Source organism: Pinus tabuliformis, chromosome 2_2 (genome assembly GCF_031772625.1).
Source record: "Pinus tabuliformis cultivar Carrire ecotype Pingquan chromosome 2_2, CPIR1, whole genome shotgun sequence".
NCBI classification, from domain to species: domain Eukaryota; kingdom Viridiplantae; phylum Streptophyta; class Pinopsida; order Pinales; family Pinaceae; genus Pinus; species Pinus tabuliformis.
Genome location: NC_142300.1, coordinates 372,196,210 through 372,221,755, shown reverse-complemented (window position 1 = coordinate 372,221,755; position 25,546 = coordinate 372,196,210). Strand labels below are relative to the sequence as shown.

At 36.7% G+C, this 25,546-nt stretch overlaps 1 protein-coding gene across 1 annotated transcript in view; it reads left to right on the top strand.

Annotated features, from left to right (window-relative positions):
- Positions 1-9,392: 9,392 nt before the first annotated feature.
- LOC149192782 (putative exonuclease domain-containing protein At3g15140) overlaps positions 9,393-25,546 on the top strand; it is a 184,920-nt gene continuing 168,766 nt past the window's right edge. Inside the window, exon 1 of the mRNA XM_089404714.1 lies at positions 9,393-9,906. Coding sequence (XP_089260840.1) covers positions 9,619-9,906 — 288 coding nt within the window. The 5' untranslated portion in view covers positions 9,393-9,618. The remainder of the gene's footprint in view (positions 9,907-25,546) is intronic.

Here is a 25,546-nt window from a genome sequence, read left to right as displayed (position 1 = left end):
ATAAAACAATTTTCTAGCATATCCTTAATTACAATCTATTAAAAATAAAAGAGATAAAGTGTATCTCTCAAATACATTCATATAGAAAACTTCCTAATCCTATCTACATCTAAATATCATGTTGGTTTTGGAGTCATGGCCGGAGATAAGGATCAAAAAGTCGAATTTGATGAGGTGGCATCCAAGTCAACAACTGTCCATGAGTTTTTTCCTCACGAATTCCGGAAAAATAGGGTCCAGGGATCCCTTTGAAATTCCAAAACGGTGATAGTTGTTAGAGAAATGAGAGAGGTTTTTTTAAATGGGTCTATTAAAGACAATTTTTTTTTGTTGAAAAATTCATTCTCATTTGTTCGGGATCTGATTTTGAAAAGAGTTACTAAAACAGGATTGCAAAATCCTGAAAAACAACCCTCAAATATGCCTTCGAATATTTCATACCGTAACACTTGTTAGAAAAAGGAGAGCAGTTTTTTTAAATGGGTCCGTTGTGGACAAAAACCTCCTTCATATTTGGATTTTTTTTCTCCAAATATTTGGAAACCACTCCTGAATTTACTTCCTTTTACAGGAAAAACAGTCTAAAAAATAGAGTTTTGTCAAGTAAACACAAATATGTTTTGGCACAGTTTCCCTTTGGCTGCTAAGCTTGTGTCATAACTTCCACCATCTAGAAACATAGATAAGGAAGATGGGAGTGGGATTTGATTACAATAATGTGGGAGACCAATTGTTTTACTTCAGTGGATAAAACAATATAAATGATTAACTTTGCACAACTTTTAACTCATGGTAATATAAGTACTTCCACCATCCAGAAACACTCGAGATTAAACATGCTACTCCATCGACACATTTCTTTGGTCATGAAAAAGTTTGAATTTTGCATGTGGCACTGGTTTTCCAACTGTCAAAGTTTAATTGACTGTCTTCAGAAATTCGAACTGCTACTCTGGTTGTCAACGCAATTTTAAATTTTCAAAACTGCAATAACGTTGACATTGTCATTGTCAGTGCAATTTTAAATTTTCAAAACTGAAATAACGCTCACTGTCATTGTTAGTGCTTTAACCATGTTTATTACAAATTTGCGTTGACAATGTCATTGTCAACACTTTTTAAAAATTTCACACTAAACAATGTGATAACAGAATGGACACCTTTTGAGCCACTCCCCATTCACATTTACCATGCAAAACTTTGGGAAGAAAATTGTGGTGACCACTCCTATGCCATCTGCCATTTTGTTATAATTCCCATTTATTAAAAGTTTTTCCGCTTGAAACCTCTCTGAATCTAGGAAGACGCAAAACTTGGCATTGATCCAATTGGTGATTGGTATTTTGAAGAAAACTTCTCCTATCTGAGAATATATGGTTGTCATGCAGCCCCACATGCCTAACCCCTTTTTGTTCCTGATAGATTATTCTATAAAGAAATGTCTTACCAGATAGTCAACATAGGCATTGCCTATGACTTATGTAAAAACTCGAAGGGAATTTGGCCTAGTTTTCCCATGCAAATTGGTATTTATACATTAGAAAACATTGCACATGCCAAAAAGGAATTATTGACTTTCAATGTCCTTAATCTAGCCTAAATTCCTTTAAAGCATCACGACCCTTTAGGGATTGTAAGTAACCATTATGTTACAGTCGTTATGAGAAAGTATTTACATGAAAACTCTCCCTATGATGATATCTTTTGTAGAGTCTATTCCTACAAGCAGACCTTCCAAAAGGCTCGAGAATTGTTGTCTAATTAGTACGAATATTTTCTTGTATTCCGAGAAGAAAGAAAGAAATCCTTGCCTTTGATTATACAACAAGCAAGTGGTGAAGCTCGCAGTGCAGATGCTTCTTCTTTTAAAACTCTTCTAGTCATCCTTGACGAAGATTCATAAGACATTGAACAAGTGTTTGCAAAAGTTACTAATGACCTTATGAAGAAGGACATTATTGAAAAAACTTCCACTATAATCAAAACATATCAACAATCAAATGTATCCCTAAAAACTACAACAAATGTTCCTTGACAACATAGAATTCCCAAAACTCCTCCCAAGACTTCCACTCCTAAGAAACATGCTCAAAAATAGTTAAATATCCCTTCCTATACTGATACTAGCTTCGTCGCCTCCAAAGTCTTATTGAAAACTCCAATTAGTACCATTTTTGTTGACAGTGCACATGAATTCCTAAAAACTACAATAATTGTTCTTGAGTAGAATAAAGTGTTTGAAGCTTCTACTGAGACTTCAACTCCTAAGAAACATGTTCAGCAATAGTCATATACTCCTATCCAAACCAAGACTAGCTTAGTAACCTTCGAAGTCTTGTTGAAAACTCCCATTACCATTGTTTTCAGTAATAGTTCACAGGAAGAAATATTGGTCAGTTCCTTATCATCATTAGAAATTGAAAATATTCCTCCATTATATTTTTATTTCAGGCCGCAGAAGAACTAAGTCATTAAAAGAAGCAAAAAGTAGAGAAGAATTGAAGAAACAAATGATTTTGCACAAGTGGTATGGGATGGTTCACAATTGAATGAAAAGAAAGTAGTTCAAGAATTGAGTCACTCTATCAGAGTATACACAAATGCCAATGTGTACCATGTTACCACACTAATGGAGATCCTAAAGCAAAATGATGCTAGAATCTTGGAGTTGGAACAACATTTGTTACAACAAGGAAATCAATTTCAATAGCAGTTGAAATTGCGAGAATATGAATCTCAACAGCAATAGGTTGGTAAGATAGAAGAGTTGCAACATAAATTGAAAAATGAGACTAATAGATTACAACATGGGCTTTGTGTCAGTATCCAATAGAAGTATGCTCAATTGGTTGAACCGCAATTGAAAATTTCGAAAGCAACCAATAATGTAGTCAACTTGGAAAAGTTTAGACAAGAATCCATTGACATCAATCAATAGTTTCTTCATGTACAAGAATAGTTCTATAGTAAGCTAAGTCTAGTTCAATCTCACCATAAACTCATAGTTACATTTTTGAATAATATGATTGATAAAGAAATAGAGTATGAGGAGGCAGATAAGTAACTCACTGAGCTCATTTTTTGGTAGAATAGTGCCAAGAGAACCACCCCGACCTAACACAAATTACTGTAATACAAAAGAAAACAATCTTGAAAGCATGGAAGGCTCACTTGCATAGGTCCAAGGAACTGATTAAAATTGTTGAACAAAGTTGTTCCCCGTTGATACAATGTGTAATGCAAATAGTCAAAGATACATGATTAGAACCAAAGATTTCAGAGGACAAATCACTAAAAGCAGATGCACTGAAAAAGAAGGCAAAAAACAACTCACATGAGTATCAAAGTAAAATTGCACAAATTCAGAATATTGACCTAGACTATATCTGGAGATATTTGGTCAAACCACATAGTTACTTTTTGATGACCAAATTAGTTACTAGAAGAATAATAAAAGAATTGCCAACTATTGAGGCACGTGTATTTGAGTGCCAAGCCAATGTGCAACTCGATCTTGCTACACAACTTGCAGAACTCCTACATATCTATCCCCAATGGCAATCTTCCATTCAAACTTGTTTGAGCATTGTTCCAATAGAATGAAGGCTTATTTTATCTGCAAATCAAAACAAAATTTTACTTCCCCATTTGTATATTTTTAGGTTCCTAAGTTCGTATTCTGATTTTTGTAAGAAAGTAGACTTTGCAATGTTGAAAAGTTCATAATTTATATATGGATCCCTATGATAATGTGTGACTGAAATTAATTGCTACTGACTAATTACTCTTGTTGTAATTGAAGCATCAACACGAGAACCTATGTGTGAATATTGTGTTTCATTGAATAATATTTTTATTTATAGTTGCTTTCTTTCTTAAGTTCGTAATTATCTGTTTTGTAATAATATTTAAAGAGCAAGATGACTTTGAACAAGTAAATCCGATCTTTTCCAAGAAAATAGACTTTGCACTATTGAAATGTTCATATTTTCTTAATATATTTCTAAACAATTGTGACAATGTATAATTCAAATTACTTGCTACTAACTAATTACTTTTGTTCTAATTGAAGCATTAAGGTAAAAACTTGTCCGTGAATCCTATATTTGATTGAATTAGATTTTCATTTACAATTGTTTTCTTTCAGCCACTAAACATGTAGATATGCATTGTTCTTCTGATTAAATGATTAATGTGAACTTAGATCAAATTTACTACTTTTGGCTTCATGTTTGTGTTGCATGATTTTCATGCATATGCTATGTTTCTTTTTTCATGCTTTTAGGTGCATATACTCTATAACAAAAATTGTAACTAGTCCATTATGGACAAATTGTAACATAGTTTTCTTTCTTCATAATGACTTTCAAAACAAAATTAGAAATCATGCTATAAAGGCAGGGACTAGCTGCTTTGCAACTATTTTCCATGTTTATATTCATAAAAGAAGAAAGAGAGTTATGTTGCATTGCAATGTTCGAATTGGAATATAAGAGGTTATGTCGCACTATCATGTTTGAAAAGGAATAAAATAAGGATAATCTCACATTTGCAACATTTGATAATAAAAAAATGACAACGTTGTATTATAATAATGAATAGTTATGTTACACAATGATGTTGGAGAAGGTAAAAAAATTACACCACATTGTAACAATCAAAATGAAATAAAAGATGGTTATGTCATATTATGATGTTTGAAAAAAACCAAACAAGGGTTAAGAAACATTATGATAATTTAAAATAAATAAAAGAGGTAATATTGCCCTATGACATTCAAACAAAAGAAAAGATTTAAGTAATAAAAGACAGTTATGTTATATTATAACATCTCCAACATATTGAATATGTCAATCCTATTTTGAATATGTTGACCATTGAAAGAATTCACTACATTGATTACATGAAATAACTTGACTATGTTGTTTATATTCCTTATGATGACTATGTTCACTCTTTAAGGTGCTAACTTATGTTGATTATGTTGACTATAGAAGGAGTTAACTTATGTTGACTATTTTGTTAATTGTTGGTGATGTTATTCCAAGAGTGAGGGGAATGTAATAACTCATTATGAGTCCATTATTTTCTACATAGGTTATATGTAAATATCAAATGTAGCCATGGAAAAAAATGTGGCCATGTAAATACATATGCACTTTTTGCATAAATGTTAAGCTAAGGGAAACTTATGACTTTTGCACTAGTGTTGAGTCAAGGGCAGCAAAAATGTATACATTGCATACATGAGAAAGTATGTGGCCATGCAAATACCTAATAAGGCCTTAACATTAAGATCCTACTAAAACATAAACTATGTATTTCAAGCTTCTACTAAAGTCAAGACACAAATTTAATGATAAAGTTATCTTAAATTTAAATCGATATAAAGGAAAATATGAAATGGCTAATTAAAATGTGAGGATATGTTATAAATCAATATGTGATAGTAAGAAGGGAGAGAGAGTGATACATGCATGTGGCACACATTAAACTTCTGTCTTTTTCATGTGAAAGATGGCACGAGAATATGTGCCTTGAGCAAACAATGGTCACCATATGCTCTCATGCATTTATAACCAAATTGCTATAATTTTTTTTTGTATTTTGTATTTTGAAAAGATTCGCTCTCCATTCATGTGAAATCTTCATTACTTCTACATTTAATGTTTTTTTCCATGTTGTTGTATTATTGTCATCTCTTGTTCAAACAACTTCTAAAAATGGGAGCTTGGGATGAGATTGCTATGGAAAATTAACTATATAGGGGTGTTGAGTTATTCCATTCTTTAGAGGGTAGTTGGTTTTGACTGGCTATTTTCTTCTTTGTTGTGATTTTTTTGCATCCTTGTAGAGATGGAGGTGAAGGGCATAAGTACTATAGATTGTGAGGTGTTTATGACATTCTAGCTAGTGCATATGCTAGTATAAGAAGGGTTCTCATCTTAGAACAAGGATGACAATTTAATACTTGACTATAACATAGCCTAGAAAGTCTTAACTGATTACTGTAACATTATCTCAAATGCATGTTTGAGATGTCATGCTCTCTTATTTTGACATGTAGGTTGGTGGGTTCCTTATTTGAAGCCTAGGAAAGTTAAATATTTATGCCTTTGAGTGTTAATATTGTCACCCTTGTTAGTTCATAGCATCAATTCATAAGAGACATTTATAAACTATATGGACTATACTTGAGTGGTAAATCATTCTCAAACAACCATTTTGCTTGTCTTCGAAAAAATCGCAAATGAATATTATTTTTTGTGTTAATTATTGAGTCTCACCTTGTCTTGATTTATATTTGTAAATATCCACAACACATTATAAAAAAATTATATTAAATGGTCTATGCTACTTTCTTCATAGCCAAATATATTTATAATAACCAAAGTCTAACAAGTAAGGTTGACATATTTTAACTATTTTTGTTATAAAGCTTCCAAAAGATTGACCTAACAATTTTGAATTTGCTAAAAAGACTATGAGACTATGTAGTTGTTTCAATTTGTAGATGAAAAATAGTTGTATTTTTAGAGTACTTTCCATGTCATTAATATGAATTTGTGCCCCATAGTCTCAAAGAGGTAGTCGATTATGAGATAACTTTTATTTTTTTATTTTAATGTTAGGCTTTTAGATTTTAATCTCCAATAAATAACCTCTTCATTATAGGTTTCACTAAGATAAAATATTGTATCTCTTTCCATTTTCTTGTTTGCTTTCATTAAAGTCTTTTGCTTTAGCTTGAACTTGCATTTCTTCTGACTTTTTTTTCTAGCAAATCCTTCTTTGGAGGTGTTGATGTTGGAAATTAATACATACACAATGTTTTATGTCTAACTTAAACATTTTGTTTTTTGTTCCTATATATAAGAGGTTAGCCCATATAAATTTTTGGTAAGATGAGACTAATGGAACATTGAAAATCCTTCTTCATCAAGCCATGAAGGTTAAGCCTAAATGTGATTTTGATAAAAATCACATGGAAATATTATTTCAAGGATGTGTTTGAGATCATAGAGGATAGAATAAGATGGTCTTCCCAAAAAGAATATTTGACAAGGAATATGTCCAAGTTTTGAAACTTAAACTTGAAGCTACTCTTATTTTATTAAGGTAGCCCAAGAGTAAGGAAATATTAAAATGACCTTCTTGATCAAACCACGAAGGGTTGAGATTAAATGTGATTTGACAAAAATCACATGGAAAGAATAATTTAAGGGTGGTGCGCATGTGATCACAAATACAACAAGTGGTGATTATGGAAGATAGAATAAGATGTTCTTTGAAAATTGATGAGGAATTTGAAAATGAAACTTGGGGCTACTCTTCTTTTATTCTAGATGTATTTGTCATTCTTAGGCTTGATACCAATAGATCCCATTTTGACATAACATCTTCTCCAATCTTGTTATAATGCCCTCGAACAATTGTTCTTCCCTTTTTAATTTTTTTTCATTAAGGGTGTAATAATGCTGCATACAAGAATGATTTGTATAGTAGGGATGATTGAGGTGGATTTTTGAATATAAATTTAATGTTTCCTCTTTCCTTGTAGTTATTGGGAACATAGTGATGTGGAGCTCTTTTGCTCATCTTAATATCAATTTAGGAGATTAAATAAATGCAACTAAGATGCAATAAGTAAAGGGATTTTGGATTCCAAATACATGCAACTACATTGAATTCCCTCTTGGTTCTTTAAGGTTATCATTAGTGACCACAATATCTTTGAGTTCAAAGAAAATTAAGACATAATTGTTTTTATTTTTTAAACAACTCCATGTTTATTTTATTTTATTTTTCTTAATTATTTTAATGTATTTCATTATTATTATATTCTTAGTTCTCTTTATTCTCAAGAAGAGATTTTGAGTAAATATTAATATTTTTAATTACACTGAGAGCCGCTCTACGTAAACCTATGGTGTAGATCTCACCTAAAAACTTAAACATGTAAATGTAAACCCAAACATAAACTTAATGTTATTTGAAAATTCAATCTAATGAAATGGGGTAGATCTCATGTAAAAAAACATAAACATGTAAATGTAAACTTAATAAACTTAATGTTATTTGAAAATTTAATCTAATGAAATGGGTAGATCTCATGTAAAAAAAACATGTACATGTAAATGTAAATACAAGATCTCACCTAAAAACATAAACATGTAAATGTAAATGTAAACCTAATAAACTTAATGTTATATGAAAATTTAATCTAATGAAAAGGGGTAGATCTCATGTAAAAAAACATAAACATGTAAATGTAAATGTAAATAAAAGATCTCACCTAAAAACATAAACATGTAAATGTAAACATAAATTTAATGTTATTTGAAAATTTAATCTAATGAAATGGGGTAGATCTCATGTAAAAAAACATAAACATGTAAATGTAAATGTAAATGTAAATAAATGTAAAACGTAAATGTAATATGACCAGCCTAGATCCATCTTAACTCCAGATCTATCAAGCCCTCAGAGGGATCAAATCTTTTGAGGTGCAAATCTCTATTCTGAATGAAAAACTTGAAGAAATGTTTGCACCTCCAGAGATTTGATCCCTTTAGGGACTATCAAGCCCTCAGAAGGATCAAATCTTTTGAGGTGCAAATCTCTATTTTGAATGCAAAACTTGAAGAAATGTTTGCACCTCCAGAGATTTGATCCCTCTCGGGACTTGATAGATCCGGAGTTAAAATGAATCTAGACTGGTTATATACCAATAAAATAAATTGTTTCAAAAAATTATTATCTATTTTAAAAATAAAATAAAAAATAAAAATAAAAAATGTAATTAACATTTTTAATTATAAATAAAATTAATAAATCTTTTGCGTGTTTTTTTAATATTTCATATAAAAAATATAATTTAAAAAAAACAAAAAAATATAATTTGTAATTTTTAATTATAACTCAAGTTAATAATTTTTTATATGTGTTTTTTTAATATTTTATTAAAAATAAAAATATAGTGTCCATATTTTAAACATCTATCATGCTATTTGAATTAAACTTGAATAAGAAAAATTCCAATCTTATCTCCCAGTCACCTCAAATAGCCTAATATATCTTTAGATTAAAAAATTAATTAGATGATAAAGTCACTCAACATATACAACTAATTCCTTGAATTGATTTCACGGACCATAATAAAAAGTGACAAGTTTTTCGTGGTGAAAGTTGGAAAGTTTTTCCATTGCCCATAATATATTAGCATACAAACTTTCACACATTTATTTTACAACACTTTTTAATAGTCTAAGGGATTATCTTAATACCTTAGTCTTCGATGTTACTTTCTATTAATTAAATAGATTAATATACCTTGACATCTTAATTAAAGATGTTGGTCTTCATGAAATACTTTATTCAAACATGGAAAAATATCCTTTCTAAATTTCCTTCCTTGTAAAAAGATGCTGGCCCTTATGAAATTATTGGACTCTGCAACATTATTTAAAATTCGGGCGCATTTCTCACAATATCCACCTACTGAGCTCACTTGAATCATTTCTAAGTATATACCTGTGTCCCAAATACTGACATGGTTGAGTTATCTTCTCTTCGAAGCTGACCGGTATTCAATCATTATAATCAGGAGCAGCAAACATGGCGATGACGATAAGCAATATTTGGACGTGGGCAATCCCTAAGCTGAAGGTCAAGCTCTCCTCAATCCCCACAACAAAACCCATCGTCTTCATTTCTACCAGAAGAGGGTCTTCTGTGAACGCTACAAATTCAAATGCACTCCACTTTTCATCCCAACCACACAGAGAAACGAATACGAATGAACGTACTCTCTCCTTCACGAACTCTGAAACTTTCCGGGCAATAGAGAAACCCAAATACTGGAAGCCAATGTGTCTTTATTATACTCAGAACAGGTGCACCAAGGTATCATCAGTGCACTATTCTTGACCCACAAACCTATTTGCATAGTTTCATAAATTGAAGTATGTTTTTTTTCCTCTGTACGTTTGGTTTGGTTTTGAATATGGCGAAAGGCTTGAGGTATTGATAGAATTCTCGCTTTAACAGATTTCTTTGACATATTCCCGTCTGAAGTAATGGGTATTTATTATTTTGCTCATCCCAATATCTGTAGCAGTCAGTAGTGGCCCTCAAATAAGAAAAAAAATCTGTCTTTCCTTTAAGTTGTTGGAATTATTATTTTAAATGTTGTTGTGTAATTGGCTAACTCTATATTAATAATTGTCTGATTTGAAAAAATATGGGAGGCATTTTGTGTTTCCCTCAGGTTTTCTTTTAAAAATAAAATAAAATAACTTAATTTCTCAACCCTGTGAAGTGACCTAAAACAGTTCATCTTGTAAAAGTGTTAACAGGATTTTATACATCAATCAGCAGTCAAGTTAAATACAACTAGTTAATACTAATAGTGTCTATGCTAATACTTACGTCAGTATTGTTGGTAGAAGAGGTGGCTGGTGTATGGCAAAAATTTGGGGTACGCTCAAAAAAAGATAATTTGAAATTTCCTTCTATTTGAAACACAGAAAAATGGGCTATTGTCATTGAATACGAGGTTTTTGGCAGATTGCTGATGATACCAAGTCCACTGGAACTAAGGACTCATCAATTGTTAATCTACATGTGGACTTCTGTCACTATAGTTGGATGCCAGGTACTTGGAAAAATGCTTGGCATAAGTTGACACAGATGGATTGCTTGACTGTAATGTGCTTGTTACAGGTAATTGTCTAAAATGGTCTTGTAAAGGGCTTTAGTGAGCGGCAGTCTGTGGATGGCCAAAACAGCCAGAAGCTGCCTAACAAATAATTTTGCAGAATACCTTGCCTTACAAGCGTCTGCCGAACAGTTTAAATTTACTCAACCATGTAAATGTGAAGAACAGGACTCGTGCTTCTTGTGCCACTGAAAAGGCCACACATAAAGAGCAAGGGGAGAAGAACTTCAGCTTACTATATAAAACGCTTTAGCCAACAGCAGCAAAACTTATGTCTATTTCTAATTATCTATGCAAAACTGAACGAGATTGAGGATTTGTGACAGAGTGGGAGGGATTTTGATCATTTAAAACAGTCCACTGCCAAGCCCTTTAAAAGGGTGCCCCTGGTCATCACATTCTTCAGAGCCACCAACCAATGAACAGTGAACCTTTAACAGAAATGGGGATAGAGGAGAATCAACAACAATGGTTACTCAACAGTTGTGTTAAAAATGTAGCTTGAAAGTTGATTCTGCATTGGTCAAGTGCCATGACATGCAGTAAATCACCAAATTTCTCTCACAGTTAAATTATTTAAATATAACTTAAGTTTGGACCTTAGACATAGAATCAATAATTTAATTTTTGATTCTATTGGCCACTTTTTTAAAAGATTAAGAGGTCAATGAAATATTTTATCATGATCGTTGATCTCAAGTATGGGGGTGCAATCTCAGCCCTCCATCACTTTGGAAGAATAGTTCAAAAAATTATAAAAGAGGAAAAGGGGATGCTGGAGAGATCAATGTGATTTGGCACAAGAGCTGGGCATTCAACAGCGATAGGAGATCGAAATGACAACAGAGTTTGGATCAACGGAGAGGCTATTTTTAAGGGGCAGCGAATATACTTGTGGAGGCCGAGATACCAGGCCATACATGTCAATTTGATTGAGCAGAATTCAGGCCGATTTGGGCAATTTGTGTGGGTTGAAGAAGGCCAAATTGTGGACTCATTGGCTAGGCCATACAAGCCAATTTGCATCAGACCGCACAATTATTGTTTTGCTGGGTTGAAGTGCTGGAATTTCTGAGTGATTTGCTACTGTAAAATTTCTGAAAAAGGGTTGCGGTAATCAATTTTCTGAAGCTGAATCAAGAGCTCAAGTTTGCTGGTTTTCCCCACTTTGGGGTTTCCAGAGTAAAAACTGTGTCAATTATTTATTTATTTATTTTTTAATTATGTGCTTGCCTTTTTGTTTTATTTCTGCTGTGCACAACTGAGTTAGGAACCCAGAGTATTTTTTGTTGTAATTTTTATGATCTAAAGAAATTAATTTTATTTCTGTTCAGGGAAATTTTATCGAACATTAAATCTGATTTGGGTTCAAGAAATCTAACATGGTATCAGAGCAATAGTCTCTGAGTACAAAACCAAGGACATTTGACGCAGTATTTTCAGCTAAAAAGAGTGTGAGTCTTCAACAAGCAAGTGTTTAAGGTTTTAATCCACCATGGCTACTAGCATTGATATGAATACAGATTGGAAGGGTCCTCAAATTATCTTCAATGGAGGGTTCAAATCACTACCATTTTGAAGGAAAATAAGCTGGGGAGCTTTGTCAATACCACAGTGGTTCCACCAGTTTCAAATCCAATAGCCCTAGAGATGCATGAGGTAAAAGAAGCAAGAGCGCAAAGGATATTCCGGATTGAGTCAAAGATCACTTTTTCCCACATTTGTCCGAGAAGAAGACGACGGAAAAAATGTGGGATGTGCTCATCGAGCTGTACTAGAGTGACCATCAAAGTTGAAAGCTGGTACCAAGGGACCAACTACACAACACAAGGATGTCCAAGGGTGAGGGTGTAGCTTGCTATTTGACCAGGATCACCCCACCACAGGATGAGATGGCAATTGTAGGAGAAATTATACCTAAACCAGAATTGGTGCATATAGCCTAGAATGGCTTTACGAAATAGTAGGATGTGTTCGTCAAATGCTTTGTAGGTCGAGAGCACCTTCCCACTTGGGAAAGAATTTGGGACAATTTCATTCAAGAAGAGATCAGAGAAGGGGCTTAGCATGGTGACTAGAAGAAGAAATTTGAGGAGGAAGAAAATCTTGCCCTCCCTGGTAAGGGTAAGATGAAGGCAAAGAAAGGGCTAAGTAATGGGTCGACTTCTCAAGGAGAGAAGGGCCCTAGTAAGATAATGTTTTTCGTTTGTCATCAACTAAGACACTTTGCTAGCCAATACCATAATAAAAAAAATGGCAAGCAAAAGAAGTTTGCTGCTACATCTGAAGTGGACGAATTTGCAGCCAAATTCAAAAATGAGTTTTCACTCATTCCCTGCCTCTCGAGTTCAATAGCCACTAGCATGTGGTATGTTGATAGTGGGGTTGCTTGCCATATGATGGGAGTGCAGGAGTATTTCACCAACTTGAAGGACAAAGAAATGGACTTCTACATATAACTTGGGGACAATGCCAAGTACACAACAGCTGGAGTTGGCACTGTCAAGTTTCAAAGGGAGTCTGTAAAACCCTTGCTGGTAGAAGATGTGTTGTATGTTCTAGGAATGACCAAAAATCTAATTTTTGTTGCCTACCTTGGAAGACAAGGGTTACGTTGTGACCTTTGAGGATGACAAAGTGTTTATCTGACCTAAGGATTCCAGAACAACCAAGGTGATAGGTGTTAGAAAAGGTAACATGTCTAGACTTCAGTTTGAACTAGCACAAGCATTGCTGATTGGCAGCCAAGAGTTGGGCAAATTATGACACGGGAGGATGGCTCATTTGCACCATGAAGCACTCAATGTGCTCAAGGAGATTGTGACAGGACTGCCTGGGTTTAGGCTCGAGCAACATGATATGTGTAATGGCTGTGTAATGGGCAAGTATCCCAAGACCAACTTTCCAAGCAATGATACTAGGGCAAAGGGCTTCTTGGACCTAATACATTCAGATGTGTCTGGGACCATGTTAGCAGTTTCCTTAAGTGGATACCACTATTATGTGACTTTCATAAATGAATTCTCCAGGAAGACCTGGATATACTTCTTGAAAAAGAAGGACAAGGTTTTTTTGTTGGTTCAAGGAATTCAAAGCCCTTGTTGAGAACCAAACAGGGAGAAAGATCAAGACACTCTGGTATGATAGTGGAGGAGAGTACACCTCAAATTCCTTAAAGGACTTTTGTGCATGTGAGCATATAAAAAAAGCGCTGATAGTTCCATACAACCATCAACAAAATGGGGTTGCAGAGTGGAAGAATAGGGCCATTATTGGATTGGCCAAGGCTATGTCACATGGCCAGGAGCTGCCCATGTTTCTATGGGCAAAGGCTTGCAACACTGCTATTTATTCGCAGAACCAGATTCCCCGTAAGGTCTTGGGTAGGTTGACACCTGAGGAGGTTTTTATAGGGAAGAAGCTAGATTTGTCACATATTTGTATCTTTGGTTGTCTAGTATATTGCCGTGTTCCATAAAAAAAGAGAACCAAATTGGAACCTACTATGGAGAAGGGAATTCTTGTGGGATACAACGAAACTTCAAGAGCTAACAGGATATATATTCCGACACTCAGGAAAATAGTGCTGCTCAAGGATGTAAGGTTTGAGGAGTAGAGGGCTCTCAAGAAGTCTTGTAACATAGATTCCTCTACAATGGAGGTTCAGGAGCAGGTGACACCAAAGACAAAGATAGTGCAGGCAGGTGACACCAAAGACAAAGATAGTGCAGATACCTCAGGTTATTGTGTTACGGAGTGGTGTGCAAAATGAGCAGGCCGAGAAGGAGGAAAAGGATGAGGAGCAGAGCGCTCCTCTCACTCATGCTCAAACTCCCAACACAAACAAGAAGAGGGCCAAGTGGTCAGAGCAAACATTGAGAGATGCACAAGAGTACGTGGGCACTCCTAGATATTCGGTCAGATAAAACAAGGCACCACATAGATATTCAGGTCATATGGTGTTGATGGGTGAGCTGATTAAGGCCAAGCCTTCCACCTTCCAAGAGGCATTCAAGCATTAGGTGTGGATGGATGCTATGGTGGAAGAGTATTCTTCCATCATGAAGAACAATGTTTGGGAGGTTGTGCCACAACCAGAGGACAAATCTGTGGTTGGCTCTAGATGGGTCTACAAGATTAAGCATGCTTCAGATGGCCGTGTGAAATTTTTTTAAGGCCCAATTTGTAGCTAAGGGGTTTTCACAGAAGGAAGGGTTTGACAATGATGAGACCTTCACCCTAGTAGCCAAATACTCATCCATTAGAGCAGTAATTTCTATTGCAACGCAGATGGGTTCGAGGCTCACCAAATGGATGTGAAGATGGCCTTCCCCGATGGTGTGGTTGAGGAAGAGATTTACATTGAGTAGCCATAGGGTTTTGAGGTGCATGGGAGGGATTCTCATGTGTGCAAATTGAAGAGAGACTCAAGCAAGCTCTCAAGGCATGGTATGCCATGATTGACAACTACTTGCAGGGCATGGGCTTCACCAAGAGTGAGGCAGACCCAAACCTGTATTACATTTAGGTCAAGGGTGAGCCTCTCATTTTGGTGTTGTATGTAGATGGCTTATTTCTCACATGGTGCGAGAGGGCAAGAGGGACCTAGCAACAAAGTTCGACATGAAGGATTTAAGGTTGATGCATTATTTTTTGGGCTTGGAGATGTGGCAAAAGGATGAAAAAATCTTCCTTGGGTAGGGGAAGTGTACAATTGAGGTCCTAAAGCGATTCAGGATGATGGACTGCAGACCCATGTCTATGCCACTAATGACCAATTGGAAGAGGATTGGTGCTTCCAGACCACAAGCAGTGGACCCTACATTATATAACTGATTGGTTCTCTCATGGACTTGGTCAATACTAGACCAAACATATGTTTTGTAGTCAATACACTTAGTTAGTTTATGGTGGAGCCCAAGCGAGTGATCTATGTGATTGCACATGTGTTGAGATACCTTCGAGGTGTAGTTGATTATGGACTGAGATATACTCAGATAGGTGGAGTGAAGTTAGAGGAGTATACTGATGTTGATTGGGTAGGTAGTACAATTGATAGAAAAAGCACTTTTGGGTGTTGTTTTAGCTTGGGATCAGGAGCAGTTTCTTGGTTCAATAGGAAGTAAAAGTCAACTACACTGAGTTTTGTTGAGGCTAAGTACATGGTTGCCAACTTGGCAGCTTGTGAGGCAATTTGGCTTCGAAAACTTCTCGTGGGGTTATTTGATTAGGAGATGGGGCTGACTTTGATTCGATGTGACAATTGGAGCTATATCAAGTGTGAAAATTCAGAATCCCCGAATTACTACTGCAACAACGGATTAAGTTCCTTCTATTTGTTAAATTACTAAACAAATTATTCACTGCTTCCTAGAGCAAACACCGAAACTAATACACTGCAACCTTCACCAATTAAATTAAATAAGGAAACAAGAACCTGAGCAACAAAGAATTACACAACACATTACATCGTTGTCTTTGGACAAATGTCCCCAGAAAAACCCAATGCCGGAAAACCGGTGCAACAGCTGAGGGTTTGTATTATTATGTAGTAGTAAATCTGAGTACAATTCGTTGGATGCCCAACTGGCTATCTGATATAAAGAAAAACTAGCAAAAAGGTTAGTGAGAGAAATCTCACACTTTTCTGAGAGATCCGACTCTGATTAGGGGTTGCTGACTGGCCCCATGTTGCCTCTGCGTCAACCCTTCGCAAAACTGTGTCTCTCTGGCTGGGCTCTGTGTCAATCCCTCTGCTGACCTCCTTCTGCCTGGAAATTCGACCTCCTGGCCTTCCAGTCTCACACCCCGGCTTCTGGCACTGAATCTCGTCTCTCCTAGTTGTAATTCGAACTCCATCTGAAGCTCTGCGTTGCCTCTGCCTGGCAACTGAACTACTCTCTGCCTTCTCTGCCTTACACTCCCCAGATCTGGAAAACTTCCTCCGGTCTACTATCCCTGCCCCTCACTGCAAGAAATCTCCTCGATCACTTCTCTAGCAACTGTTGCGCTGCCTTCTCTGAGAAATTCGATCTCTTGATCTCTCTCGACGTGTTTTCCAAATGCTCTCGATGTGTTTTCCAAATGCCTATCGAAATCCTTCTTATAATCCTCCAGTTGAGTAATCAATGACCCAGATTAGATACTAATCAATGGCTTAGATCATTTTGACTCGATCTTTGTCTTCTTCTAGAAGTTTCACCCATAGTTAGATTAATACCCTTTAATTATTTTAATTTACTAAGTTTAGACTTAGGCACCTATTAAAAATAATTAATTATTTTAATAAAACTGTCTCCGGGTGGAATTTCCCAAAACGATTTCTGGGTATTGTGGAATGCATGTGTCCAAGCCTCCCTGCAAAATTTGAGACTTAGAGCACATCTGATGCTACCAGAAATCAACACTCCCTCTTAGCGATGAATGTGCTCTAGTAGTGCAACCTGCTGAAGCATCGCCCTGACTCTAAAACATCTCCCTCTGTGATGCTGATATTTGACATCACTGCTCATCAACTACTGCGTAAATGCTGCATCTGTACTACTACAAACCCTGCCACTTTCAACACTGCATCTATACTGCAACCCTCGTAAATTCTGCATCTGTGCTATTGCTGGCCCTGCCACTGCCAACACTGCATCTGCACTGCAACCTTCTCCAACTGCTGCTGCTACTGCATCAACAACGGAAAAACATCCAAAATTATTGAAGAGGTGTTCAGTATGATGCATCTATTGTTGGAGTTCTAACTGCTGCTAGTCTTTGCGTCGACCCTCTTAAGTCTCTGCGCTGCTGCTGACCTCTGCTCTGTGCCAACTACACTGCTGCCAACTTTGCTCTGCGTTGCTCAGTCTATGGCGCTCCTAGCCACTGCAATTGTCACTCTGATACTCCTCTGCACCAACTGACACTGGTCCATCCTGCGACTACTAATATGGGCTCCCGTAGCATGGTATTGATCCAAGAGGTGGACTCCTCAAGGATCCTGCCTAGCTGTAGTTCTTTCAAACTACAGTTCTAGATCACCCCACACTATGTAGCATCGTGACCAAATTCACCACCTCGGAAGCATTTGATCTTCGAGACGTCCTTCTTTCGCCTCCGTTGCTCCTGTTGCCCCTTAGATGCAAGGGCGACATTCTCTTCCTCCTCCTTGGGCTTCGTCTCACTGTTGTTGCTGCTGTCAAGTTTGCACTTGACCAAGTCTCTCCTCATCTCTTCTTGCTAAAGAACGACCCACATTCCTTCCCAGTCCGACAGTCTCTCTCTGCCCAGGATGCTTTGGACAAATGCTTGCCAGTCCTCTGAAACTAAATTCAGGGCTAGCGTTACCATCTCGGAAGGTTGAGGTGTTGACCCCACAGTTGCCAACGAATCTCGGGTTTCCTGAAGCCTTTTCAGGAACGAATCAATGCGTTCCCCCTTCTGAGTCTACGTGGATCTCATCTTTTGCTCCAAGTACATCTTCCGCTGCTCGGAAGATCTGTCGTATAGCGTAGCCAATGCCTCCCACATCTGCCAGGCAGTATCCTTTTCGACAATGTGACACATGATATGATTTCTCACTCCGTCAAGGATCAGTCGCTTGGCCTTTGCCATCTCAGCCTTGTACTTCTTGAGCAGATCTGGATCTGCAGGTACAACTACCACACTGTCGACATAGGTCTTGAGATCGTGCTCATCCATAAGGCATGAGATCCTTGCCTTCCAGATCACATAGTTGGATGCACCATCCAACTGATCCTGATCTCGTAACTCACTAGCTGCCATCTCTGCCAATGAGAATGTCGAATTGCCTCCTCTCTCTTCTGCGTTGTTGCTGGGCTGGCCTACGCACTCCCTGCTGGAGTTAGTAGTTATGCTGCTCCCTGGTGCTGCTCAACAAATGAGAATTCAGACTTCTTGGTTGGAAGTCCTCTGAGGTAGAATTCCCTCAACAGTCTCTCTTCTTCCTTTTGAAGTTTTTCTGCCCCAACAACTGCTGCAGAAAACTGCGTCTCACTAGAAACCTCCTCTTTGCTGAAGCTTTTGTGCTTCTCCCTCTAACACTGGCAAACTTTGATCTGGAAGTCTTACCTCTCTATCGACTCACTGAGAGAGAAACCTTCCTCGAGAATTTTTGCCCTCTTGGCCTGGACTGTGCAATCTCTCTAGGGATTCGATTTGCTGCCTACGCAGCACTTTGACTTCCCTCCTCCTCTTCAGTGCTGGGCTCTTCCAACTCTGCTCTCTTGCTTCACCTGTAGCTCTGATGCTATGTGAAAATTCGGAATCCCCGAATTACTACTGTAGCAACTGATTAAGTTCCTTCTATTTGTTAAATTATTGAACAAATTATTTACTGCTTCCTACAGCAAACACTGAAACTAATACACCGCAACCTTAACCAATTAAATTAAATGAGGCAACAAGAACCTGAGCAAGAAAGAATTACACAACACATTACATCATTGTTTTTGGACAAATGTCCCTGGAAAAACCCAATGCGGGGTGCAACAACTGAGGTTTTGCATTATTATGCAGTAGTAAATCTGAGTACAATTTGTTGGATGCCCAACTGGCTATTCGATACAGAGAAAAACTGGCGAAAAGGTTAGCGAGAAATCTCACACTGTTCTGGGAGATTCGACTTTGATCAGGGGTTGCTGACTAACCCTACGCTGCCTTTGTGCAACTTCTGCGTCAACCCTATGCAGAACTGCGTCACTCTGGCTGGGCTTTGCATCAATCCCTCTGTTGACCTCTTGTTATCTGGAAATTTGACCTCCTAGCCTTTCGGTCTCACACCCTAGCTCTGGCATCGAATCTCGTCTCTCCTAGTTGGAATTCGAACTCCCTTTGAAGCTCTGCGCTGCCTCTACGTGGCAACTGAACTACTCTCTGCCTTCTTTGCCTTGCACTCCCCGGATCTGGAAAACTTCCTCCGGTCTACTATCCTTGCCCCTCACTGCAAGGAATCTCCTCGACCGCTTCTCTAGCAATTGCTGTGCCGCCCTCTTTGAGAAATTCGATCTCTTGATTTCTCTTGATGTGTTTTCCAAATGGCCATCGAAATCCTTCTTATAATCCTCCAGTTGAGTAATCAACGGTCCAGATTAGATTCTAATCAATGGCTCAGATAATTTTGACTCGATATTCGTCTTCTTCTAGAAGTTTCACCCACAGTTAGATTAATACCCTTTAATTATTTTAATTGCCTAAGTTTAGACTTAGGCACCTATTAAAATAATTAATTATTTTAATAAAACTGTCTCTGTGTGGAATTTCCCAAAACGATTTCTGGGTATTGTGGAATGCATGTGTCCAAGCCTCCTTGCAAATTTTGAGACTTAAAGCACATCCGATGCTACCATAAATCAACATCAAGCTCTTGAAGTATCCAATGTTTCGTAACAAGTCTAAACACATTCAGATCAGACACCACTTTATTCAAGATTGTGTGCAGAAGGGGCCAATGAAGCTACATTATGTACCAACGGATGAGCAAGTAGCAAATATTTTGACAAAGGCTTTTATGAAGGAAAAATTTGTATTTTGTAGAGATAAGATGGGGGTGGTGTAGAACACCTTACTCGCTAAGAGGGAGGAGTGTTCAAAATGTAGCTTGGAAGCTGATTCTACATCAGTCAAGTGCCATGAAATGTAGTAAATCACCAAATTTCTCTCACAACTAAATTATTTAAATATTTCCCAAGTTTGGATCTTGGGCATAGCATCAATAATTTAATTTTTGATTTTTATTGGCGTCTTTTTAAAAAGGTTAAGAGGTCAATGAACGATTATATCATGACCGTTGATTTCAAGTATGGAGGTGCAATCTCAACCCTCCACCACTTTGGAGATTAGGTCAGAAAATTAAAAAAGCGAAAAAATGGCTGTTGGAGAGATCAATTCGATTTGGCACGAGAGCTAGGCATTCAATAGTGACAAAAGATCAAATTAACAACATGGTTTGGATCAGCGAAGATGCTATCTTTTAGGGGCAACAAATAAACTTGTGGAGGCTGACATAGCAGGCTCTACAAGTCGATTTGATGGAGTAGAAATCGTGCTGATTTGACAAGCTGAATTGGGAAATTCGTGTGGGTTGAAGAAGGCCAAATTGTGGACTGATTGGCTTGGCCATACAGGCCGATTTGCATCAAAACGTATAGCTATTCTTTTGCTGGGTCGAAGTGTTGAAAATTTTGAGTGATTTTCCATTGTGAAATTCTTGAGAAAGGATTGTTATAATCAATTTCCTAAAGCTGAATTGAGAGCCCACATTTGCTGGTTTCCCCACTTTGGGGTCTCTAGGGTAAAAATCGTGTCAAATATATATATTTTAATGTGCTTGGTTTTTTGTTTTATTTCTGCTGTGCATAATTGAGTTAGGAACCTAGAGTATTTTTTATTGTAAATTTTGAGATTTGAAGAAATTAGTTTTATTTTTGTTCAGGGAAATTTGATCGAACATTAAATCTGATATGGGTTCAAGAAATCTAACAAATTGGAAAAGATGAGTAGATTAAAATGTTGAAGTCTAATTATCTATGGAGAACACAACTAGATTGAGGGTTTATGAGTCTATGACACAGTGGGAGGGAATTTGTTCATTGCAAAAAACCCATGCCAAGTCCTTTAGAAGGGTATCCCTGTTTATTACATCCTCGAGAGCTGCAAGTATTACAAGTGAACATACCTTTAACATAAACAGGAATGGGGGAGAATAGACAACAATTTTCATTCAACAACTGGCAAAGAAGAGTGGATTCAAATTACATATGCTATAAATTCTTTAGGTTTCTTCTGTCAACATAAGCAAACTCTTAGGTACTGTATATAATCTCATAGAAACACTTTTAATACATCCTATCATTTACCATTGGGTTTGGGAGCAACAACATCCTCCTCTCTAAATAGTTGAATTTATTTTGTAGCGTTGTTGGATTTGGGAGCAGCAACATCCTTCTCTCAAAATAGTCTAATATATTTCATTGAGTTGACCAAGGGGTTTCGTCTAGTGCCAAAGACCATTGGTTTGTTTCTTGTTTCTATTCTGCACGGAGAATCGTGCCCCCAAAAACCCTTCGTAACTAGTGTTCCAACGTTCTAGGGACTTAGAATTTAGAAATGGTCTAGGAATGTTGCAAAATAATTGGGGACATCGTTGGGAATGCTGTGACTTGTCCCAATCTCTCCCCCAAAAAAAAATCGGGGATGGTCTATTGAGAAATTTGGGGCAGCTAGGTTAGGGCTAATTTCATTTTGATTTCTCTTAACTTTGATAGTTGCTTGTGGCATTATTTTAAATTCTTCTTCTCCTTATTATTATTATGTTATTTTTTCATCAAACAACTACCAAAAACATGAAGATCATCAACGAAAAATGGACACTAGACATAGGCATTCAGTCAAGGTAAAACCCCTATAAAGCGGAAAACCTAGTCAAACTCTTCCAATAGTAGATTCAAATCAAATTTGAGACAACTAGAACTCAAGACCAAGACAAATGACCTTCTTCACTCCACCAAATTAGTTTTTCATTGTTAGGTTCCTACACTACTAGTGTAACCCCTTATTGTTATTAGTTCAACCCCCTTATTATATTGTTGTGCCCTTACATTATTATTGTTATGTCGGCTCTGATTATATTATGACCCCTTAGACTCCTATATATAAAAATGAGGTCTTGTCATTTGTATCATCCAAGAATTGTTCATTTGTGTAATGTAAAGAAGGTTGCCCCTTCGAAGAGGCTTATTTTGAAGGCGTTTATTTATCTTTTCTATCTTTTTGTGAGCTGGTTTCATAACATTTGGTATCAGAGCTTTGGATTCTAGGGTTTCGCTGCTCCAAACAGGTCATCGTGGCATTTTCGCTATAAATTTTTTTCTGCGACGTTTCAGAAGCTAAAAAAAAACCCATTTGAGCCGAAATCGTTTTGAACTTCGGGTCCGAATTTCAGAGCTTGTCTCGCTATATTTTCGGAGATATGATCTGAGGAAGTTAGGGTTTTTGCAGACTCCCGAATTACATTCCAAACAGGTGACTTGGGGAAAATCGTCATAACTTTTGTTCTGAGCATCAGATTGAAATTTCGTAAGAAGTTTCAAAAAGAGGACGACCTGTAGTTTTTTGTATATCAGTTTCAGGTACTAAGGTCGAAATAGTGACATGTGGCACTTCGTACAAGTTTGCTCTATTGAACTAGTCTATAATCAGGGCACCGTGGGAGATTTGGCATAACTCTTCCTAGGAGAATCCAATCTTGATAAGACTTGCGGGTTAGAAAAAGGACTCAAAGGGCTACTGTAGGTTGCGATTTCAGATATTCGAGATATGCAGTTACAGAGATACAACAGATTCAATATCGAGCTCTTACAAAGTAAAAAAAAAAAGGTGTGTAGTTTTTTAAAATTTTGCATAAGATTGGTTTGAAAAATTAGTTTGAAGGAATTCAAAGGGAATAGTGAAGAATTATTAGCATTAATTGATGCCCGAAGAAAGAAAATGGAAACACCTAGTAAGCAACCTGAAAGCTCTAGCATGACTCGTGAAGAAGAGGAATAAATGCAACATGATAGTACAACAAATTTCACTCTCACAAAAGGTAACTGAAGCCAAGATTAATGGCGTGGAAGCTAATATGAATGACATGCAAGTTAAGATGGATGGCATGGAAGCTAAGATGAATGGCATGGATGTTAAGATGGAAAAATTGAAGATAAATTTGAATAATTTGTTACAAGATATGGTTACTTATGGTGAAAGGGTAGTAAAAGAAACTCATGATGAGAACAAAAGAAATGTTAATCATGATTTCATAGACTTTAATGTTGGATTGAAGACCCACCATGTTCCAAAAATCGATATGAGAAAGTTTGATGGCAAGGATCCCGAAACATGAATACTATAGTTGGAGCAATTTTTCGATCTCCATAATGTGCAAAACACACAAAAGGTACGTATGCCAACTTTATATTTGGAACCAAATTAGTTTGTATGGTATCAATGGCTTTGCTCTCGTAAACAAATTGTCACTTGGGCAATTTTTACGGAAGAAATGATAGCACATTATGAGGATACAAAAAGCGACACCTTTTTTAGCCAATTGATAAATCTCAAACAAAAGGGTTCAATGATGGAGCACATTGAGGACTTCCAAAAATTGAACATAAGGGTAAAATATATTCCAGAGGAGCATAGGGTTGATGTGTTCATAGGGACTTTAAAGGATAATATCCAACATGAGGTTCGCCTTTGGGAACCTGATTCATTGGAGAAGACATTCAAGTTAGCAAGAATAGAAAGCAAAATTATGGCAACCAGGAAGCCTACCACTCACAACTATAAAGATGGAAGTGTTGTGGCCCCTAGCCTTCCACAACCTACAAGGTTGACACCACAACAATTGGAAGAAAAAAGAGCAAAAGGGCTTTGATACAGTTGTGATAGCAAATACACTAAAGGTCATAAGTGTGCTGAGAAGAATTTATTCTACATAGATTGTGAAGAGGAGGAAGAAAAGGAACAAGAAATGTCAAAAGAAAAGGATATACTCCAGGAACAAACCCTACATAAAGAAATGAATCCGACCATATCTTGTAATGCATTGGCTAGAATTACCACTCCTCAAACTATCAAGCTAGAAGGACATATCAAGAAGAAAAAGGTAATAGTGTTGATTGATTTGGGAAGTACCCACAATTTTATTCTTGTAAGATGGCCAAGAAATTTAATTGCTTCCTATGTCCAACACCAGAGTGTCAAGTGATGGTTGCAAGTGGAGGAACCATAAATTGCTCTGGAAAGTGCCATAATATCAAGCTATCCATGGGAGAATATGTATTGTATAGCCCAATGCTTTCCATTGCAATGGGTGGTGCTGATGTTGTACTAGGAGTCCAATGGCTACCATCCTTGGGTACAATCGCTTTTAATTTTCAAGAACTTTTCATGAAATTTTGTGCGAAAGAAAAGGAAGTTGAATTAAGGGGTATTGTAGGGAAACCGGGAAAGATAATCAGCTCTAATGGTATGACAAAGCTTCTAAAGAAGGAACAACGAGGCGTAATTGCACAATTATGTTCGCTAGAGGTTCCCACATCGAAATCATCTATTTCTCCAGATCTCCAAAAAGTTTTGGACAATCATTCCAAGGTATTTGAGACTCCCAAAGGCCTCCCACCTATTCATGATCATGATCATGCTATTCATTTGATTCCAGGAAGTGTTCCTTCAAACATCAGGCTGTACAGATATCCCTATGCCCAAAAGAGTGAAATTGAACGTATGGTTGCAGAAATGCTAGAGGCTGGATAATTCAACCTAGTCAAGGTTCTTTCTCTGCTCCAATAGTATTAGTGCACAAGAATGATGGATCATGGTGCATGTGTTCGGATTATAGGGAGCTCAACAAGCTCACTATTAAAGATAAATTTCCCATTCCTGTCATTGATGAATTATTGGATGAATTACATGGATCAATTTACTTCACCAAGTTGGATCTTCGTTCAGGATATCATCAAATTAGAATGAAAACTGAAGACATTCCGAAAACAACATTTAGAACTCATAAGGGTCATTATGAATTTTTGGTCATGCCTTTTGGCCTTACCAATGCACCTTCTACATTTCAAGGTTTGATGAATTCCATTTTCAAACCCTTCTTTAGAAAATTTGTGTTAGTATTTTTTGATGATATACTAATCTACAACAAGTCTTGGAAGAATCATGTTCAACATGTTGACAGGGTGCTAAAACTATTGGAGGAGAAACAATTATATGCAAAAAGCTCCAAATGTTTCTTTAGAGTACAAGAGGTGGAATATCTGGGTCATATTG